The sequence below is a fragment of the Sesamum indicum genome, linkage group LG6 (genome assembly GCF_000512975.1).
Source record: "Sesamum indicum cultivar Zhongzhi No. 13 linkage group LG6, S_indicum_v1.0, whole genome shotgun sequence".
Lineage (NCBI taxonomy): Eukaryota > Viridiplantae > Streptophyta > Magnoliopsida > Lamiales > Pedaliaceae > Sesamum > Sesamum indicum.
Window position 1 is genome coordinate 21,430,909 of NC_026150.1, and position 18,067 is coordinate 21,448,975.

Consider the following 18,067-nt stretch of genomic DNA (forward strand, 5'->3'; position numbering starts at 1 on the left):
AAACATGTTGCCACCAACGTGTTCTACTCCTGCATTCAGTGCCAAATCATGTTAACTAAATTTATCCACAATAATATTAATGATGATGATGAAATACAGATTGAAATGGAACCTAGAATTGATGGAGCATCTTTGAACACGGTGCAATCAAAATTGATTCCCGGAATAAATGGATTCACCACCAACATCGACAAGGGTTTTAAGACCACCCTTGACCTTCAGTCCTTTATATCTTTCAAGAATTTACTTTATGACGAGGGTGGATTGTTGGTAAATGGCTTGATTGAAAGCACGGTTGAATTTTGGATTCATCGCACCGTGTCAAATGGACTCATCTCATGTGCTTTCTTGAACGGGTTTCCTCCATCAACAACTGGGTCTTTTAAATGCTGCTATACTTATTCATTATCAGTATATATATATATATATAGTGGTTAGATAAACAAAGACTTAATTAGTTGTATAGCAAAGCAACTTTGAGATTATTTATATATTGATATTGCAAAAGATTATTTTAAAGAAATGATCATTTTGTTTAAAAATAAATATATATGTTTGAGGGTATTTTAGTTAGTTATTATATAATTGTCAACTAAAGGTTGTTACTCTAATTCTACTCACATTTAATAAACTAACCGTTGTGACACGCCATTTCTGTTTGTATATGATAAATAATTTTTCACACTTTAAATTTATAAAGAGTAAAATGTGCAAAATCAATATATATATATTATTTATATAAAAAAAACTAATTTATCAATTACTATTTAATTTGAAAAAAGTTGAATAAGTTAGTTATCCTGTTAGTTTAAGGGTATTTTTAACTTCACAAAAAAGTTAGTGCAACTGTATCACTAATCGTCATTTATGAGTATAGAGATCGTCTTTTTAATGTATATATTAGTATAGATAGTATAGATATAGATAACCATTTAGTTCAATTAATAGATATATTAATAAATTTATATTCATATATACTTAAAATTAATTTATTCTATCAATTAATGATTCAACTTCTTTTATTTAATTAAATCAATATAATAAGAATTTTAAATTTAAATTACTAATTTTGAGTTAATCACTTGAACCCCGTGTGTCGAGCCATGAAAGAATTTTATTTTTTTTTTAGAAAAATTTGCATCTTTAAAACAGTCGAAATCCTGCATTATTTAAATAATTCTCCCTTTCCTTTTCCCAGTTCCGTTGAAACCCTAGTGTACCATATCACCCCTCTTGTATTCCCTACGACGTCGGCTACGCCTTATTGGTGAGTTGGTTGGGGAAAATGGCGAAAAAGAAAGAGAGGTCGGTGAACGTTTCCGGGAAGCCGAAGCACTCGTTGGATGTTAACAGAGATGGGGGCAAAACTAAATCCAGTAATGGACGGAGCGCCGCCACGGTGCGGCGGCTCAAGATGTACAACACGCGCCCAACGCGCGACTCTAAGGGAAAAATTCTGAAGCACGATTTGCAGTCGAAGGAACTGCCATCAACTCGTATTATGCCTGACCGACGTTGGTTTGGTAAGCTGTGTTGCAGTCAGATTGTTTATTACTTGTGATTTTTGGAGCAAAAGAATGTATGAATTGTGTTAAATTGGTGATTTTTATTTTCGCATGGCATATGAGGGCGTAGGAACGGATTGCCACTACCTTTGTGCAAAATTTGCTATTTTTGTTTGTACTAACATCTAGAAAGACTAATGGAAAACCCCACTACATTTAAGATTGAGGAAATAGTTGAAGTTTTGTTTATTGAACTGGCTGCTGAGCTGAAACTGTATTGTTGGAAACTAATTCTTACTACGCTCTCTCTAGTTTTGCTTGTTATCCGTTTGGTTATTTGCTGATCATACTTTTCTTAGAGAACCATATGATGAAGTCGTACAATAAGATTACATTTCTAGTTAATCAGTACACAGCACATCAATGCGAGGCAAATTTTGAAGAGAGAATAGCACATGAGTGTTATGTATAGAAGGTAAAGTGCTGGCTACAACTTAAAAAAGGATGCAGCGATGCAATTAAGACCACCAGATTTGATGAGATTAGGGCAGACCTCTGGTGTTGCCTGTCCTGACTGAAATTAAACTGGTTTGATCTTGTAAAGATTGAACTACAAATCTGTAATTGTGTGTACTGAGCTATATTCCATGCACCTGATATCTAATAGTGCCTTATGTAGTTGAATTTAAATCCGAAGGGTTATGTTTAGCTGCACTGAATTGGTTGTTTGGATATCTAAAGTCACTATGTTGTCATTGTTCACAAGCAATAAGATGCTATATCAGTTCCATATTTATTGGAAGTTACTGTATTAATGTCATTTTGGTTTGGGTAGAAATCCAAATGAAACTTAAACTTATTTTTAATTATTTGCTTTTACAGGCAACACACGTGTTGTGAATCAGAAAGAGCTCGAATTTTTCCGTGAGGAGCTTCAGAATCGTCTTTCTAGCAACTACAATGTTCTTTTGAAGGAAAGAAAGATACCTATGTCCCTCTTAAATGATAATCAAAAGGTTTGAAGCTCTGCATGTGAATCTGTTATGTTTATGAGGAAAACCTGGGTTACCCTTTCTTGCATCTTTATGTTTGCTGATTTGGTTATTTTCTTCAAAATGTGTTCTAAGCAAGCAAGAGTTCATCTTCTCGACACAGAGCCTTTCTCCGATGCTTTTGGGCCTAAGACAAAGAGAAAGAGACCAAAGCTGATTGCATCTGATTATGAGTCACTACTCAAGAGAGTTGATGATTCTCAAGGTGAGCAACACTCGTCTCATGTTATGATATATTGAATCAGTCATTTGTCTTACTTGACTTTGAGTCCCTGATGCTATTTGTGATACCTTTTGGCAAACTCTGGGCACACATCAAATATCTTTTGGGTACTTCAGGACATGCTTGATAACTGTTGGAGTCTTCCTTGCAGATGCCTTTGAAGAGAAACATGGTGCTAGTACATCTGCAGAAGGAGGTGAAGATGGGTTTAGAGATCTTGTACGGCACACAATGTTTGAGAAAGGTCAAAGTAAGCGTATATGGGGAGAGCTCTACAAAGTGGTTGACTCTTCGGATGTTGTTGTCCAGGTAGATCTTGTGCAGAAAGCATGCGTTTTCGACATGTATTTTCATCCTGTTGAATGATTGTTTTAAATAATTTGGCTGGTACAAACCCCTATTCTCTTGAGTATATATACCAATTGGCTTTTTGCCTGGAAAACTCGAACTAAAACATACATAGTGGTGCTGTGTAATAGCGGTTCAAGATGATGTTTGAGGAGTTTGTGCCTGTGGGAAGTTTGGAATATGTTGTCTGATCTTAACTGGAAGATATGTTGAAGTTTGAAAGCTAACTTGGATAAAAAGTATAGATTATTTTAGTTTGAGTAATGTCTTGGCTAGTTTAAGTCTTTCCTACTCTCCACTGTAAAGTGGTTCAATGTTCTACCTTTTGTATTTCCCAGTGCTTAAAGGGTTTTACTCTCATCGTGATGAGCAGGGAGAAGTAATGGGGGGATAGACATCTTGTATGATATTTTCTTTTGTGTTCTTTACAGTAAAACATGCACAGCCATGTATGCTTTGAGTTGACTAGGACTCTTGTTAATTTTTCTTTCCATGTCTTCGCAATGGGATTTAGTCGGCTAATCATCAATTTAAATGGCAGGTTTTAGATGCCAGGGATCCACAGGGTACAAGATGTTACCATTTGGAGAGGCATTTGAAGGAGCATTGCAAGCACAAGCACATGATTCTGCTATTAAATAAGGTTTGTACCATTCACTTGTGTATTTGTGAAGGCATTAGTTCTTGAATTATAAGTGAACTTATTCCTTCCTTTTTCTATTAAATCCCTTGTTCCTCCTCCTCCTTCTCGCTCTCTCTAACTTCCGATCTATCTACGTGTCTATCTATTTTCAGTGTGATTTGGTTCCAGCTTGGGCAACAAAAGGATGGCTTAGAATTCTCTCCAAGGAATATCCTACCCTTGCTTTTCATGCAAGCATAAACAAATCATTTGGAAAGGTATGTGGTTGATTATTCATCTCGAAGTGCAATGAAAATCTAATGCTGATAAATCATCTAGTTAAGAGAGTGATACATAAATAAGAGGATCATGTATTTTTCCATGTGAGGTGGTGGTATTCATATTTCAAGTGCTTGTTTGCATGCTAAATTGCTGGAGGGCATCTTAAAATTGACTAAACATCAAGCTGTATGTACAATTTTGGTGCAGTCCATGCTTGTCCCGAGGCTGACTTCCTATCTTTTAAATTCTCAACCTTTCTTAAATCTCTTCTTACTGTGATGGAAAGAGAATGTGATGAAAGAGAACTGATGTTGTGCGGGATATTGAAATTATTTAACTTTGGTTTGAAATTGATAAATTTATATCATAACAATTACTGTTTGTTGTTTTTTTCCTGACACTCAAAAAATGAACAGAAAACTTAAATCAGCACAAGCTACCAAAAGACACCATTCTCAATTTTATTCCCATCCTATTGGACTTTTTACATAACTTTCGCTGTGTAACTCCTCTAGCATGTAAACATTGTTTGCTTGCTAAAGTATAGATCTGTTTTTCTTGCTTCTAGGGTTCCCTCCTCTCAGTATTGAGACAATTTTCCCGTCTGAAAAGCGATAAACAAGCTATATCTGTTGGATTTGTGGGATATCCCAATGTTGGGAAATCATCAGTCATCAATACTCTGCGTACAAAGAATGTAAGTCCTGTTTTGTACTTTTCCTGCTAGTTTTGAGTTGAATCCTGTATTTCCACTTGTCTGTTGAAAATTGAATCTGGCTATCTCTCAGTTGAAAGGATGCGTTTGCTTCTTTCCTTTTATCTCTTAATGAAATCATGCTAAATTGACCTGACCTTCAATTGCCAGGTTACTTGTTTAGTTGTTCTTGACATTTGGAACTTGCTTTATTACCCTTCATTGATTGAGAGTGCCAGACGACTGAATTAGTTTATCCTTTGTGTTTGCCCTTAATTTGCTTCTCACAAATATCCACTGGACTCAGTGCCTACATGTCTTTTATGAGATGTACACTTGCAGCTATAACAAACCATAAAATGTTTAGATTTAAGCAAAAAATGATTTCTTCTTTTCTATGAATATTACCTTTTGAAAAAATAGGTTTGCAAGGTTGCGCCTATCCCTGGGGAGACTAAAGTGTGGCAATACATTACACTGACAAAGAGGATCTTTCTGATTGATTGCCCGGGAGTTGTTTATCAGAATGGAGACACTGAAACTGATATTGTCTTGAAGGGTGTGGTAAGCATTTTGTGATAAGCTGTATGGTTTAATGTTACTTGATGCTTTGTTAAGGATAGACATCTCTCAAATCAAAATCAGTCCTGATATTATTGGTGAGAAGATTTGTGAAGGGTGAACAAGAAACCTTAAAATAGTTTCTTGGTTTCATTTTACTTTCATAGTTATAGGTTAAATTCAAGGAAGTGGTAAAGGGGCTACTGCAGATTTTCCTTTGTTTCTTTCTGTGTTCAGTGGACGGGGAGGGGTTGAGATTCTGTTGATATGTTCTCATGGTAAGTTATACCCAACTTCTTTGGCAAAATATAAAGAACCAAATTTTCAGGACTTCCAGAGCTGAAAAAGGGGATAACTGGGGTGAAGCTGAAGACAACTGCAAACTCATGTATAAGGGAAACACCATGTTTTACCAGCCAACTGTTCACATTTTCCTCAGCTCCTCTCATATAATGACACAGCCATTTGTTATTGTAAATTAATAATTGCTAAAATCCAACAAACTGCATCTATTGAATCTGTTTCTACTAAAATTAGAACTGATGAAAAGATAATGGTTCAAGATCGGTCATTTTTGTGAAGTGGGTGGAGTGAATATTCTGCCCACAGTAATGGATTAATATGTTGTTTAGTCATCTTTTTTAGTGTTAACAAATTCCTGGGGATGGACATATTGCAACTATCCTGTTTAGTGTATATAACATTTTAAAAAATAAAACAAAGGTATTCTTTAGGTTTTATCAAAACAGATGGTTGTTTGCTGATTTATACAACATGCTAATACCATGAAGCATGAGAAGCTGAGGCATTCATACTAAAAATGTGGCAAGTGAATCATGGTGCTCTGTGTTGGTTTTATATTATGATTGCCAAGGGATATAAAGTCTAAAGATTCAGTAGAGTGCATCACTTAATAGATGAACACTTGTCACCTTACATGGATGCATATGGAGACTCTTGTTGCTTTGGCAAGCAGTTTTTTATTGTATAGCTACCAAGAGAATAATGTTTGTTGTTCTGTAAACAGTTCTTCCGATGTATATAATCATGTAGTTGAAATAGTTTCCGGCAATGCTTTACGCTTATATTTGCAGCTGCCGATTTATATTATCTGGCCCTTTTGCTGTTTGCATTATCTCACAGTAACGCCTTTTTATCTGTTTCCTCTAAGAAAATATGCAGACTGATTGACTGTGTCTCCCAGGTACGTGTGACCAATTTGCAGGATGCCTCAGAGCATATCGGTGAAGTTCTGAAACGCGTGAAAAAGGAGCACCTGCAGAGAGCTTATAGGATAAGTGACTGGTAAGCTTTTGGTCTTATGCTGTCAGATATGAATAGAAATAATTTTGGAGTTCCTCTCTTGGTCTTCCTTAGTTTATCTTTTGTAGCTTACAACTGTAACAAGTCAGTTTGATTGCTAATTGGTAGGGGGAACTTGCCTTGATGGAAATGGTCACTTTCAAAACATTATGATAATCAAACTATCTGCTAAATCTTGTAAAACTTGCTTAACACTTCTGCATGCCAGATACCTTACATATCAACCCAGAGCATACTGCCCCTACAGTTCCTCAATTTTCAAAAGTAAAGCTTAAGCTTCTTATTTTCAGGGAGGACGATAATGATTTCCTTGGTCAGCTGTGCAAGTCAACTGGTAAACTTCTGAAGGTAAATCCTTTTTTGTGTATAAGCATGTCACTGTATTGACCTCTTTTGTTTCTACAAGCATGCAGCATTTAGGTCTTTTTGTTAAAGCTCGAAAGTACAAAATTCTAGGAAGACATGCCTTTGCACTTAACATGAAGTGAATGCTTGTCATAGTTGTACTTCTGTAGAGACTTATGGAGGTGACTTGGGTATTCTGTGATTAGGGAGGTGAACCTGACCTTATGACTGCTGCAAAGGTGATTCTCCATGATTGGCAGAGGGGTAAAATACCATTTTTTGTTCCACCTCCAAAGCAAGAGGCTGATGTAGATGAACCCGAGGAGGAGAAAGACAAGGGTGTGGATGATGATAAGGATTCTGCAGCCAGAAAAGCCATCAAAGATGTTATTTCATCCCAGCAGATAGATGATGTTCCTATTCAGGAGGATCTTTTCAGTGAGCAGGAGTTGAGGGGTGAGACCTTAGAACTTCCACCCACTGCCTCGTAGATTTATTTTTCTCAGATTCTTGTAATAGAAACCTGAGCTTTAATGTTTTTGGTAGTGCAACTCACTCCCCCCACTTAGAATTCCTCTTTTCTTTTCTTACATGTATGACTTTTGTAGTTGCCGCTGAATTTTGTTTATCCATATCGATGGAGGAACTCCTTTCACAACCATCTGTGGTTAACATTAAATAAACTATACATTAATCAAAATTTGAAGTGTGGTATTTCCTTGGTATTTTAGAATATTGATGTAGCTAAATGGGCGGTATCAGTTGCATCTTACATGTGAATTGGCGGATGAGTTGCATCATACATTTTAGGCAAGATTATTCATGGGTTGTTATATGTATGTGTAATGATAATTATTGCCATTTTGCAGTGTCTGCTATTATAGAGACTCGCGAATTCTGCAATATGTCTCGTTGCATGGAATATGCAAATTGGTCATGCTGCACATGTTCATGTGCGATGAGTATAATTGAATTGACCAAATTGTACTACTTTTTTGTTTAATTGGAAAAAAAATAATTAAGTAATGCTTGAGCAGTTATTAACCCCTCTTTAATTCTTTGATTTACAATCGACCTTTCTATATCAACAAATATCTACTAATATTATATATATGTCGCTTAATTCCTTTGGATTGTAGTTCGAATTTAAGAAAGATAATAGGAAAATTAAAAAAAAAATAAAAAAAGGAGAACGGACGTGGGGCCAAAATTCGTCGTAAATAGGTATCGCGGGGTCGTGACCAAATTTAACTTAGTAATGCAGGAATCTAGGTTGAGGGCCGAAGGTTATAAACCATGAGTATTTGATAACATAAATTGAACTTTTTGTTTACTTGAATTAGGTCTGCGGAATCAAATTAATTACAAAATAAATATAATATATTTATCATATAATTAATTATTTTTTTGAATTAAATATCGATTATATTGTAATTTATACTACATTTTGTCAATTCAAATTCACGCTAAACTCGATTTGAATTAAAAATTTTCAATAAATTGAAGATCAAGTGCTGTGGCCCTACATTGCATTAATTAGTCCGTGAAAGTAGGGAAACTTGCAGCTGACTTTTCTGTTCTAAATTTTGTAAAACAATACGAAATTCTGGCTCATTTACAACACAAACTAATGGTATTTACTTCTTTGTCTATCTTCCTTAATTGAGTTCGGAAACACGATGAACATAGACAAATGTGAAGTACGTACGACAGCCCAGATACAGAAGATACCCAAAAATCATATAATTAATAATAACGTTGAAAAACTAATTGCAGTTGTTGAGCTGTACTAATCAGTGAGTCCCCTTATCAAGTTTTGCTTATGCTCACCATTCTACATATAAGACCAACCAACTGTCATAAGATTCATGTGTACAAGATTATTACTCTCGACTCTGTTGTTCACGTGCAGTAAATTTTAGGTAAAAGATAACTGTTTCATCTCTACGATGATAACACTTTATTCGACTTACAAAAAGAGAATTGAGGAATCAGTTTTGATTATTTAGTGGTATATTTTCAAATTATTTTATATATATATAATTAAGATGCATACTGTCAAATTCTTGGATCATTAAATGAGGAAACTGAGTATTTGTATAAAATAATAAACTGATAATAACAGAGAGTTGTTGGTTTGTGGATCCATGTTATGCACACATGCATGCAATGCAACCCACTCAACTAGTCCATTGACGTCAAGGATGAGATGGGATTCCCACTACACTTATCTTTTTTTCCTTTTAAATAATTTTATTTTTGGATTTATTTGCTCTGAGAGAACAATTTACAACACATGAGGCATGCTGATATTGGAGCTCCTAAAATTTTTAAAATCATCAGTGGGGACATTGCAAATGCGATTATATGTATATGTATATGCAAGTTTTTAACATTAGGTGTATATTATCATCTCATATTAAATAAAAGTCAAGGGGCCAGAAATAAATAAGAATAATTATACCATTATTTTTTAAGGTTCCGTCTAATTATATTTAAATTTTTTGATATTTATTGTAATCTAATAAATAGATCAATTTCTTAGTCAAATTTATGAAATTTGTTAATATTCACAAAAAACAAAGGTTGAATGAGTGTTCACTTTTAACCCAATTGACTTAATACTAACTCATTGCAAGTCAAGTAAATATTTTCTGACTGAACTGCTTTATAAGGATGAAGATGGACATAAATAAACTTCAGGGTAGTCCACGTAATTTTTCAAAATATATGAAATTTTGTGTATAATTGCAGCAGAATTCATAAAAAAAATGTTGTAATTATTCCATAAATAAATTAAAAGGCGTTATTTTTCAATGATCAATGAGGATTTAAATGACACTAAATAATGATTTTTGAGCAAATTTCAATTGAAATGGACAAGTACACGTAACTCAATTTATTTAATTTCGATTGACTTAAACAAAAATATATATGTATCTTTATAACTTTAATTATTTTGAAATGACATATACTATGTTAAAATATTGTGTAAAAATATCTGTAAACACTCCTACTAAAAAACCAAAAATCCCAAATATTAAGATTTAAGGGCAATGATGGAGAACTCTTTTCATATGTCTCATTGGGAATATACTTAGATAGCGACATCGTTGGTCAGCGCCACCTTTCAAAAATCCTCCACCATGAGTGGGGGGAAAGGGTCCCGAAAGTACAGACGGAGACAGAGAGAGAGAGTTCCGCAACTTGGAGTAGTATAAAAATTGAAGAAAGAACAGTCTTTAAGCGTGGAAGATCCAGAATTAGCTTGGAAACGCCTGCTCCAGCTCATTACTATCACACTCATAACCAAGGAGAAAGAAGCGAGATTCGCTTTTCTCATTATTCCATCGTTTTCTTCGATTCTTCTTAGTTCAATGTCATCTACAGCCCATAAGTGAGGATTTTTTATGTGGGCTTGAGCTGAAAAAAACAAAAGAGAAATCTTTCTTGCTTTATTGATATCATTCCTGCATATCGGTTTCCGCGAAACCCATTTTCATATATATCCCCGCTCTTGATGACACATGAGATTACGTTGCGCTGTTCTTGACTCACAATAGTCTATTGCAGTTTCGAATTTAACCTCCTACTGGAGGAGGGATCTAAAAATTAGAGGAATCTATGTGTGCAAGTTGTGAAGCATGCATAGATTCTTACTGTGGAGATTCTCTAAGTGGTGTGAAGTTCGAGCATAGTTCTCAGACAAACTTTTGATTCTTGTCTGTGCTTCACGAATTGGTTTTATCGATTCTTGGAATACATGATTCCCTCGTTATCTGCAGTACAAAGTTTAAGAGATCAAGAAAGCGGGTGAGGCAGGTGTGAGGTTGCATTGAAGCTCTGGAGTTTTCTGTTTAAGTGAGAATGTCTGAATCCAAGTCCGATGAAATGTCAGACAGTACAGATGAGCTGAGGTCACTGGCTATGACTCCGACATGGTCGGTTGCTTCTGTATTGACCATATTTGTTGTTGTCTCCCTGCTTCTGGAGCGCTCAATTCACCGGTTGAGTAAGGTGAGTGACAGTTTGTACTTTTCTTTTTAGTTCGGTATTCTTTTCATAAAAAAAAAGACAAAAGAACTGTACGCTAATAGTTGTGATCCTAACTACACTGCAATACTTCAAAACTTCATGGTTTTAACCATGCTCAAGATTCACTTTGTTTATCATCGGATGTTGATCCCACTGGGCTTTAATGCATTTTATTTTGTTTGTGGACCAATTTCTGGAAACGTGCAACAGTTAAACTAACCAATAGAAGTAGCATTTTGCTGTGATCTTCTTTGCCTACACACTAATATTAGTTATGTATTTCTCAAGCTAATGAATGTTATCTCTTGTGCACTTTTTGATTCCTATCATTTCAGTGGTTGAATAAAACTGGTAGAAAACCTCTGCAAGCAGCTATCGAGAAAATGAAAGAAGGTACTATTTGTCCTTTGTGCAATCTCTTAATGAAATTACTGTTCAGAGAATTTCACACTATTTCCCAATTACTGAATTTATAACTTTGAGATTCGTTTGAAACTTTTCTACAGAATTGATGCTTCTTGGCTTCATATCCCTCCTCCTTACAGCAACTTCAAGCACTATATCTAATATTTGCATACCATCAAGGTTCTATGATAGTACATTTACCCCATGCACCAGGCATGAAGTTGATGACGAAAGGGAAAATAATAGCTCTGTGGAACGAAAACTTTTGATGCCCTTCTTTAGTCCACATTCATATAGGAGGATGCTCACTGGTTTAAATAAGAATACCTGCCAAGAGGCAAGTCAATTCTCAACGCCATATAACGCGAGCTCCAGTTCTGTTTTCTTTTATTCATCCGAGATTGAAACAATGCTTGCATCAACTGTGTTTCTTAGTTTATCATGTCATGAATCATTCTAGAAAGTCTTTCTACTCTTATATATTCATATGCATGCATGCAATTTCCTTCTCCAGTAGATCCATCTCCTTAGTCATTAATCACAGTCTGTTTCTTTTTCTCAGATTCTTATGCGATTAATCTTCCACCTGCTTTGCAGAAAACTAAGATGTTTATTAAGTTTAGTTTTTCATCTCCTCTGCAGAAAACTAAGATGTTTAATAAGTTTGATTTTTCATGCAGAATTATGAACCGTTTTTGTCATATGAAGGCCTTGAGCAACTCCATCGATTCATCTTTGTTATGGCAGTTACTCATGTATCTTACAGCTGCTTAACAATGTTGCTGGCTATTGTAAAGGTACTAGTGAAGTCCATTAACACAAACTACTATCTGTAGCAGTGCCATTTCAACTCATTTGTACATTTATCCTTCTTCTCTTAATCATTTGATTCTATTCTATCATATTTTTCCAAATTCTAACTTAATCTTAGCTCCATATCTTAAAATTCCTTCTGAAGATGTTTTACAAGATCTGGCAAAGGATTGAATTGTACAGATTTTTCACCTTTCAGTTAATGTCAATTCTCAGGGTGTCTTGAATTAATAGTGTTAGAGATATTGGGCTGCTTGACTATTTACCGAGCTGTTCCACTGAATATTCAGATATTAGCTTCTTGTAGGTCTTAGGTCCTAGGCCAACCTTATAGTTAAGCTATGCAACAATACTGCTTGAAGAACAATGTCAGAGCACTGGGGAAAAACACTTAATTGGACACTCCCCTTCAGGAGGCAAAGAGCAATAAAATTGCCTTCCCGGGTAATTGTTAAGAAATGACTATCAAAATATAATTCTGTTAAGGAAATAATGTGCTTCTCATTCATGTCGCATAAGATCTGTCCTCTCTTAAAATGTTGACTCCACTACTATTCTAACTTCAGGTTTTTGGATCAATTTCTCCCTAACTTTGCAACTCATTTGTATCCCATTTAACATTTTGGGGATGCCCACGTTTTAAAATGTAAGATAGCAGTTTGTGGAACACCACTGATCTTCTATGCTTTTATCCCTTTTTTTCACTCCTTTTTCAAGTCTTATCTGTTTCTGTGAAATGATATGAAAGTTGTGGCCTTCCTTTATTATTTATCTCTATAAAAGTTGTAATGAGTTACTTTATCCACATCTCTTGCAGATTCACAGTTGGAGAGGGTGGGAGGATGAGGCTCACATGGACAGACATAATTCATTATGCGGTAACTCTGAAGAGTTTGTTGTGTGAAACTGAATGTTGTGATTGTATTTATTGCATAATCCAACCTTCTCATCTTGCTGTCAAATCACATGAATTATAGAAAATTCCTTTGAAACGACAAAACAGGACCTTAATAACCATCTCTTAACAGAAAAGAGACTATGAAAATGATACAACTGCCTATTTTCAAGATGAAAGTATTTTTAGTACTTGAGAAGAGAGCAATGAATACCTTAAAGAGATTCTGCTGTTCTTTTTAGGACCCAAGAATTATTTGATCTCATAACTTGTGAGTCACCAATTCCTTCGAGGTGGCACCCTGAAGTTGGTCTATCATTCAGTTGATATAGAGTCAAGATAGGAAAGTTAACTGTGTTTCTCTTCTGTGGATGATATTAATGCTCTGCCAGAAGAACTAGGGGTGGTGAGCTATAATGGTTTGAGTAGGCTGAGGGGTTTGCTACTTCTATAAAATCTATAATTTTCAGTGAGCTTAGGATGATCCACAATAATATCATTTCTCTTGCAGAAATCACCAAAGCATTGACAATGCAAAGGCAATCAACCTTTGTTAGACTCCATGTTTCAAATACCACAGACAGGAACAGATTTCACATTTGGATGGTGGGTTCACTTCTTTTTACCACTGTATACTTGTCTCAGAGTTTCATTTTACTAGCGCCTTTGCAAATTTCAGAAATATGTACCAATTCCAAGTTGCTCCAGAATTAATATATATTACATGGTTGAACTCCTGAAATAATTATACACAATGCAAAAAATAGCAGATGTGAAATTGCTTAAATGTTCCTAGCTATCTTTTTGTGTCCATTCAAAGACACATCTGTGTTCAAGCTGGTTAAATATCTAAGATAGATGCTTGATGAGAAGCACAATGCAACTGTCGTTCTGATCGAGATTAGTTTGTTCGAACATCCAGACTTGTTTCTTCCGACAATTTGGGCATTCAGTGGTCCGAGCAGATTACCTTACACTCCGCCAAGGATTCATTATGGTATGTAAAACATACAAATGGTTACCATGCACTTCATTGTATGATATCTTCGAGCTTAGAAATCTATTCTGCTATACACAGATTGAAAAGGAATTATGATAAAAAGAATTTTAATTGTAATGTGTCTTGATATGTCATTTCCTCAGAGTATGTTCACTTATTTCGTCACCTTTTAATTTTCCATAATAAAGCATGATGTCTCACATCAACCACAATAAGGCATGCGTGATGCTGATAATGACTTAGATAAACACCTGTTAAGTTTCTTTTTCGATTGATCTTTGGTATGTACCCTTGGGGTCATTCACTATTGTAGAAGTGCTAAATGGATCTGCATTAACCAGCTTGGTCCACTTTTTGGTTGTTATATGCACAGCAAATTCCATTTCACATGCATGATGGTGTTTCTGTTGTCTGATGAAAACTTGTACGCATTATAATCTCTGTTTATATTTTATGTTTGTTATTTATGGCAGAACCACAACCTTACACCAAAATATGATTTTCACAGCTATATGGTTCGCTCCATGGAAGAAGAATTTCAACGGATTGTTGGTGTTAGGTAAGGCAAAAATATCGTTCTGTTAGCTGATTGTTTTCGAGTTCTGGCTCTTGTATGTTTATTGTATTCCTGTTACTCAGATTTTGAAGTAAATACGTGACTGAAAGAAGGGACTCACATTATCATAGATAGGCAGATGTTCAAGTAGTTATATTATATTGATAGGGCAAAACCACAATAGTTAACATTAGTGTTCACTGGACGGCCAGAAATTTTCAATAAGTTTATATTTTATTTTAATTCTGGTTAGCATTTATTTGTAATAGTCATCAAAGTAAACTCTCCTTTTTTTGTATTCTACATCATGAAAGTTTAATATTTAGTCATATATGCCCATTCTATCCCTGAAATGGATGCCTATAGTGTTTTTTCCTGGATCTGTGATTGACTTTCTTCATAATTTTCTGCATAAGCTTTTCTGATGTTACCTTTCTTTTGAATATCTACAGTGCCCGGCTCTGGGGATTTGTTGTTGCTTTTATGCTGTTCAATGTGAAAGGTATGTCTGTTGGAAGCTATCACGTATTCACTCTCACTTTCTTTTGGAAATGGTGAGCATGTGGCTCAAACCTAGTTCATTGTCTAGGGAAACTACTCCATTGCCACTGGACAAAGTAGGTTGGCCAGTTTGCAATCAATGTCATTTGGCTTCAAATTGAAGACTGCTTATTTGCTCCAATATTCCTATTTTGCTTTTCTGCATGTCACTTGTGCATCAATTTTCTCTTTTTCAGAAAAAAATATAAAGGAAGAAAGAAAAGAAATTTCTGCCTGCAATTTCTGATCTTAATTTTCTCAATTCTGTATGTTCTACCATTAAGTAAAATGTATTGGTCTAGCTGATTTGCGGCTCATTACTTTGAAATCTGCAGGTACTAATCTTTATTTCTGGATTTCACTGATTCCTGTCACTGTAAGTGTTCCATATGGATGTGCATCACATCTTTAATCTGCATCAGCATGGATGCCAGAATTCATCTTTTAGCTTCATGCTAGGATTTCATGATCAGTAGTTCTGCTGTGAGAAACAAAGTAGTAGGAAAAAGAATATGGTTCTTTACACTATCTTTTGGATTCTTAAGAAAACAAAACGAGATATGATTTACTTAAGAACTACACATATATTGCAATGGGTGAATCCTCCACTTAGACCCTGTTGAAATTGATCCCATACCCAATAATTAGAGGATGTGCCTAGTTAGCACAGAGAAAAAAGAAACCAGGACCTGTTTTGCTTCTTCATAATTTTTATATACTGAATCAGCTTCCTGATTTTTACGGATCCATAAAGAAAATCTATGTAAAAATTCAGTTGACTGAAATCAATGAATCTTTGGGTGGCTATTTTGAAAGGAGATAGAAACGAAAATCGAAGTCTGTAAGACAGCTAAGAGGGCCCTTAGTTTACTTCAACTGAACATATTACGAGAATTTATGTCTAAATGCTTAAGATGGCTCAAAAATGATCTTCATTTGTCTTCAGTTTTCTTCTTTGATCTAGATTGCTTTTTGCACGTATTGAGGGATATATGGATCCCTTCATTTGATAAAACGAAGACCTATGTCCTTGACAAGATTTATGGATTCCATATTGTGCATTACCTTGCAGCTTGTCCTACTTGTCGGCACAAAATTGCAGCATGTTATAGCAACTCTGGCACTGGAGAGTGCTGGAATAAGTGGGAATTTTGCCAGACCTAAGTTTAAACTCCGAGACGAATTGTTTTGGTTTAAAAAGCCAGAACTACTGTTGTCCTTGATTCACTTTATCCTTTTCCAGGTTGGCCCTCTCCATTGTTTTCTTTGAAATTCTTCAGAGATGTATCCTATGCTGGTCCATATACAGAATGCATATCAACTGACACTAATCTTCTTGTACATTTGCAGAACGCATTTGAACTTGCTTCTTTCTTTTGGTTCTGGGTATCTGCTCCTCCCACCTCTTGTTCTCTTTCCATCTTATTCATGGAATTTAACTTTAAATCTCATTGTTTAGTCCAAACTTAAAATTTGGCGTGAAAATGTCAACCAAATGAAGGGTCTCAAAAGTTAAAAAAAGACGTCTTATCAATGTAGAGTTCCAAACTTTAAAAAATATAACAGTACCACAATCCAGATTTTCCCAACTGTTTATAAGGCAATGAGAAATTTTGGCTACAAATATTCCGTTCTTGTGAATTAGAATATACTCTGACCGAACTACGGCTCTAATTACAGTGGCAGTTCGGATATAATTCGTGCTTCATAACGAACCATTTCCTTGTGTATCTACGGCTAATTCTTGGGTACGGATAGATTTTAAAGTTGTTTGATGGCCTTGAATTTATCGTTCTATGAAGATAAAATTGTACTTTGGCTTGACCGTTGATAGACTGAGGCAGTTGCTTTTGCTGCCCAGGTTTGCTGGGCAATTTTTATGCAGCTACAGTACCTTGCCACTCTATGCATTGGTTACTCAGGTACAACATACTCACCGATAAAGATCATATAATCAAGAATTTGCACCCTAAACTGATATGCAGTAATCAACTGAACAGAAGAAGTTCTGCAGTATACTCACACTAACAACTTATGATTTTCTATTTGCTCTTTGCTCCAGATGGGAACGAACTACAAGGCTGCCATAATTCCACAGAGAATACGAGAAACAATCCATGGTTGGGGAAAGGCGGCTAGGAGAAAGAGAAAGATGGGTGGTTTTGCAGATGATTCAACAGTGCACACTGACACAAGCACAGTAATATCAGTCGAAGAATATGATAACGACATGCTAGATAGTCCTCGATTCCCCCCTCAAGCAGAGGCGGAAATTGAGTTGCAACCACCACCTGTTGTCAGTAATGGTCACCAAACAGTTCCTAACGAGACTTCAAGCCAATTTGGTATGCCTCTGCTTCGGTCCTCAGCTTCTATTTCTTCCTCAGTTTCTCCAAGAATTATGCCAGAGATGATACAAAGGTCATCCACAATGCCACGATAAGCGAACCTAGGCTGTGAAAGATGAATTTTAGTTTGCTGTTAATACTTCTGCAGATGGTAGTTGTAGTTATCATAACTCAGATGAAAAACAAACATTCATACGAAGATGTTTTACGAGGAATCTTCATATCTTTTAATTTAGTGTGAATGAATAGGTTACAGTTTTGCAGGCATCGCACCTCAACTTGGCTTATCCATCTAAACTTATGACCTTGTTAAGGTTCCCAACTTTATTTGAGAAATGAGTGTAAGGTCTTATGAGAGTTTGGACATTACAGACTTTACTGTTGTCAGTGCAGTTATCTACAATAAGATTTGGACAGCCGAAATTTTTTATTTCAGGCTATGCATAACCGCATAGCTTTTATTTTGACTATAGGACATAGTTCGGCATTTCCTTTTCAATCACAGCCCTTTTCCAGAAGG

General features: G+C 35.5%; 2 protein-coding genes across 2 annotated transcripts; both read left to right on the top strand.

The window, feature by feature from the left end:
- Window positions 1,173–7,680, top strand: LOC105165373 (nuclear/nucleolar GTPase 2). The gene is made up of 11 exons (XM_011084353.2): window positions 1,173–1,523; window positions 2,388–2,521; window positions 2,633–2,762; window positions 2,932–3,089; window positions 3,670–3,771; window positions 3,924–4,028; window positions 4,601–4,729; window positions 5,150–5,290; window positions 6,492–6,592; window positions 6,901–6,958; window positions 7,162–7,680. Exons 1-11 carry the CDS (start codon window positions 1,286–1,288, stop codon window positions 7,444–7,446), a joined length of 1,581 nt encoding a protein of 526 aa, XP_011082655.1. The 5' UTR covers window positions 1,173–1,285; the 3' UTR covers window positions 7,447–7,680.
- Window positions 10,196–17,890, top strand: LOC105165374 (MLO-like protein 11). The gene is made up of 15 exons (XM_011084355.2): window positions 10,196–10,972; window positions 11,326–11,383; window positions 11,497–11,732; window positions 12,076–12,192; window positions 13,026–13,086; window positions 13,615–13,709; window positions 14,026–14,100; window positions 14,577–14,662; window positions 15,112–15,161; window positions 15,535–15,575; window positions 16,272–16,442; window positions 16,550–16,585; window positions 16,880–16,947; window positions 17,061–17,121; window positions 17,262–17,890. The coding sequence occupies exons 1-15, from the start codon at window positions 10,823–10,825 to the stop codon at window positions 17,640–17,642; spliced, it is 1,686 nt and encodes a 561-aa protein (XP_011082657.2). The 5' UTR covers window positions 10,196–10,822; the 3' UTR covers window positions 17,643–17,890.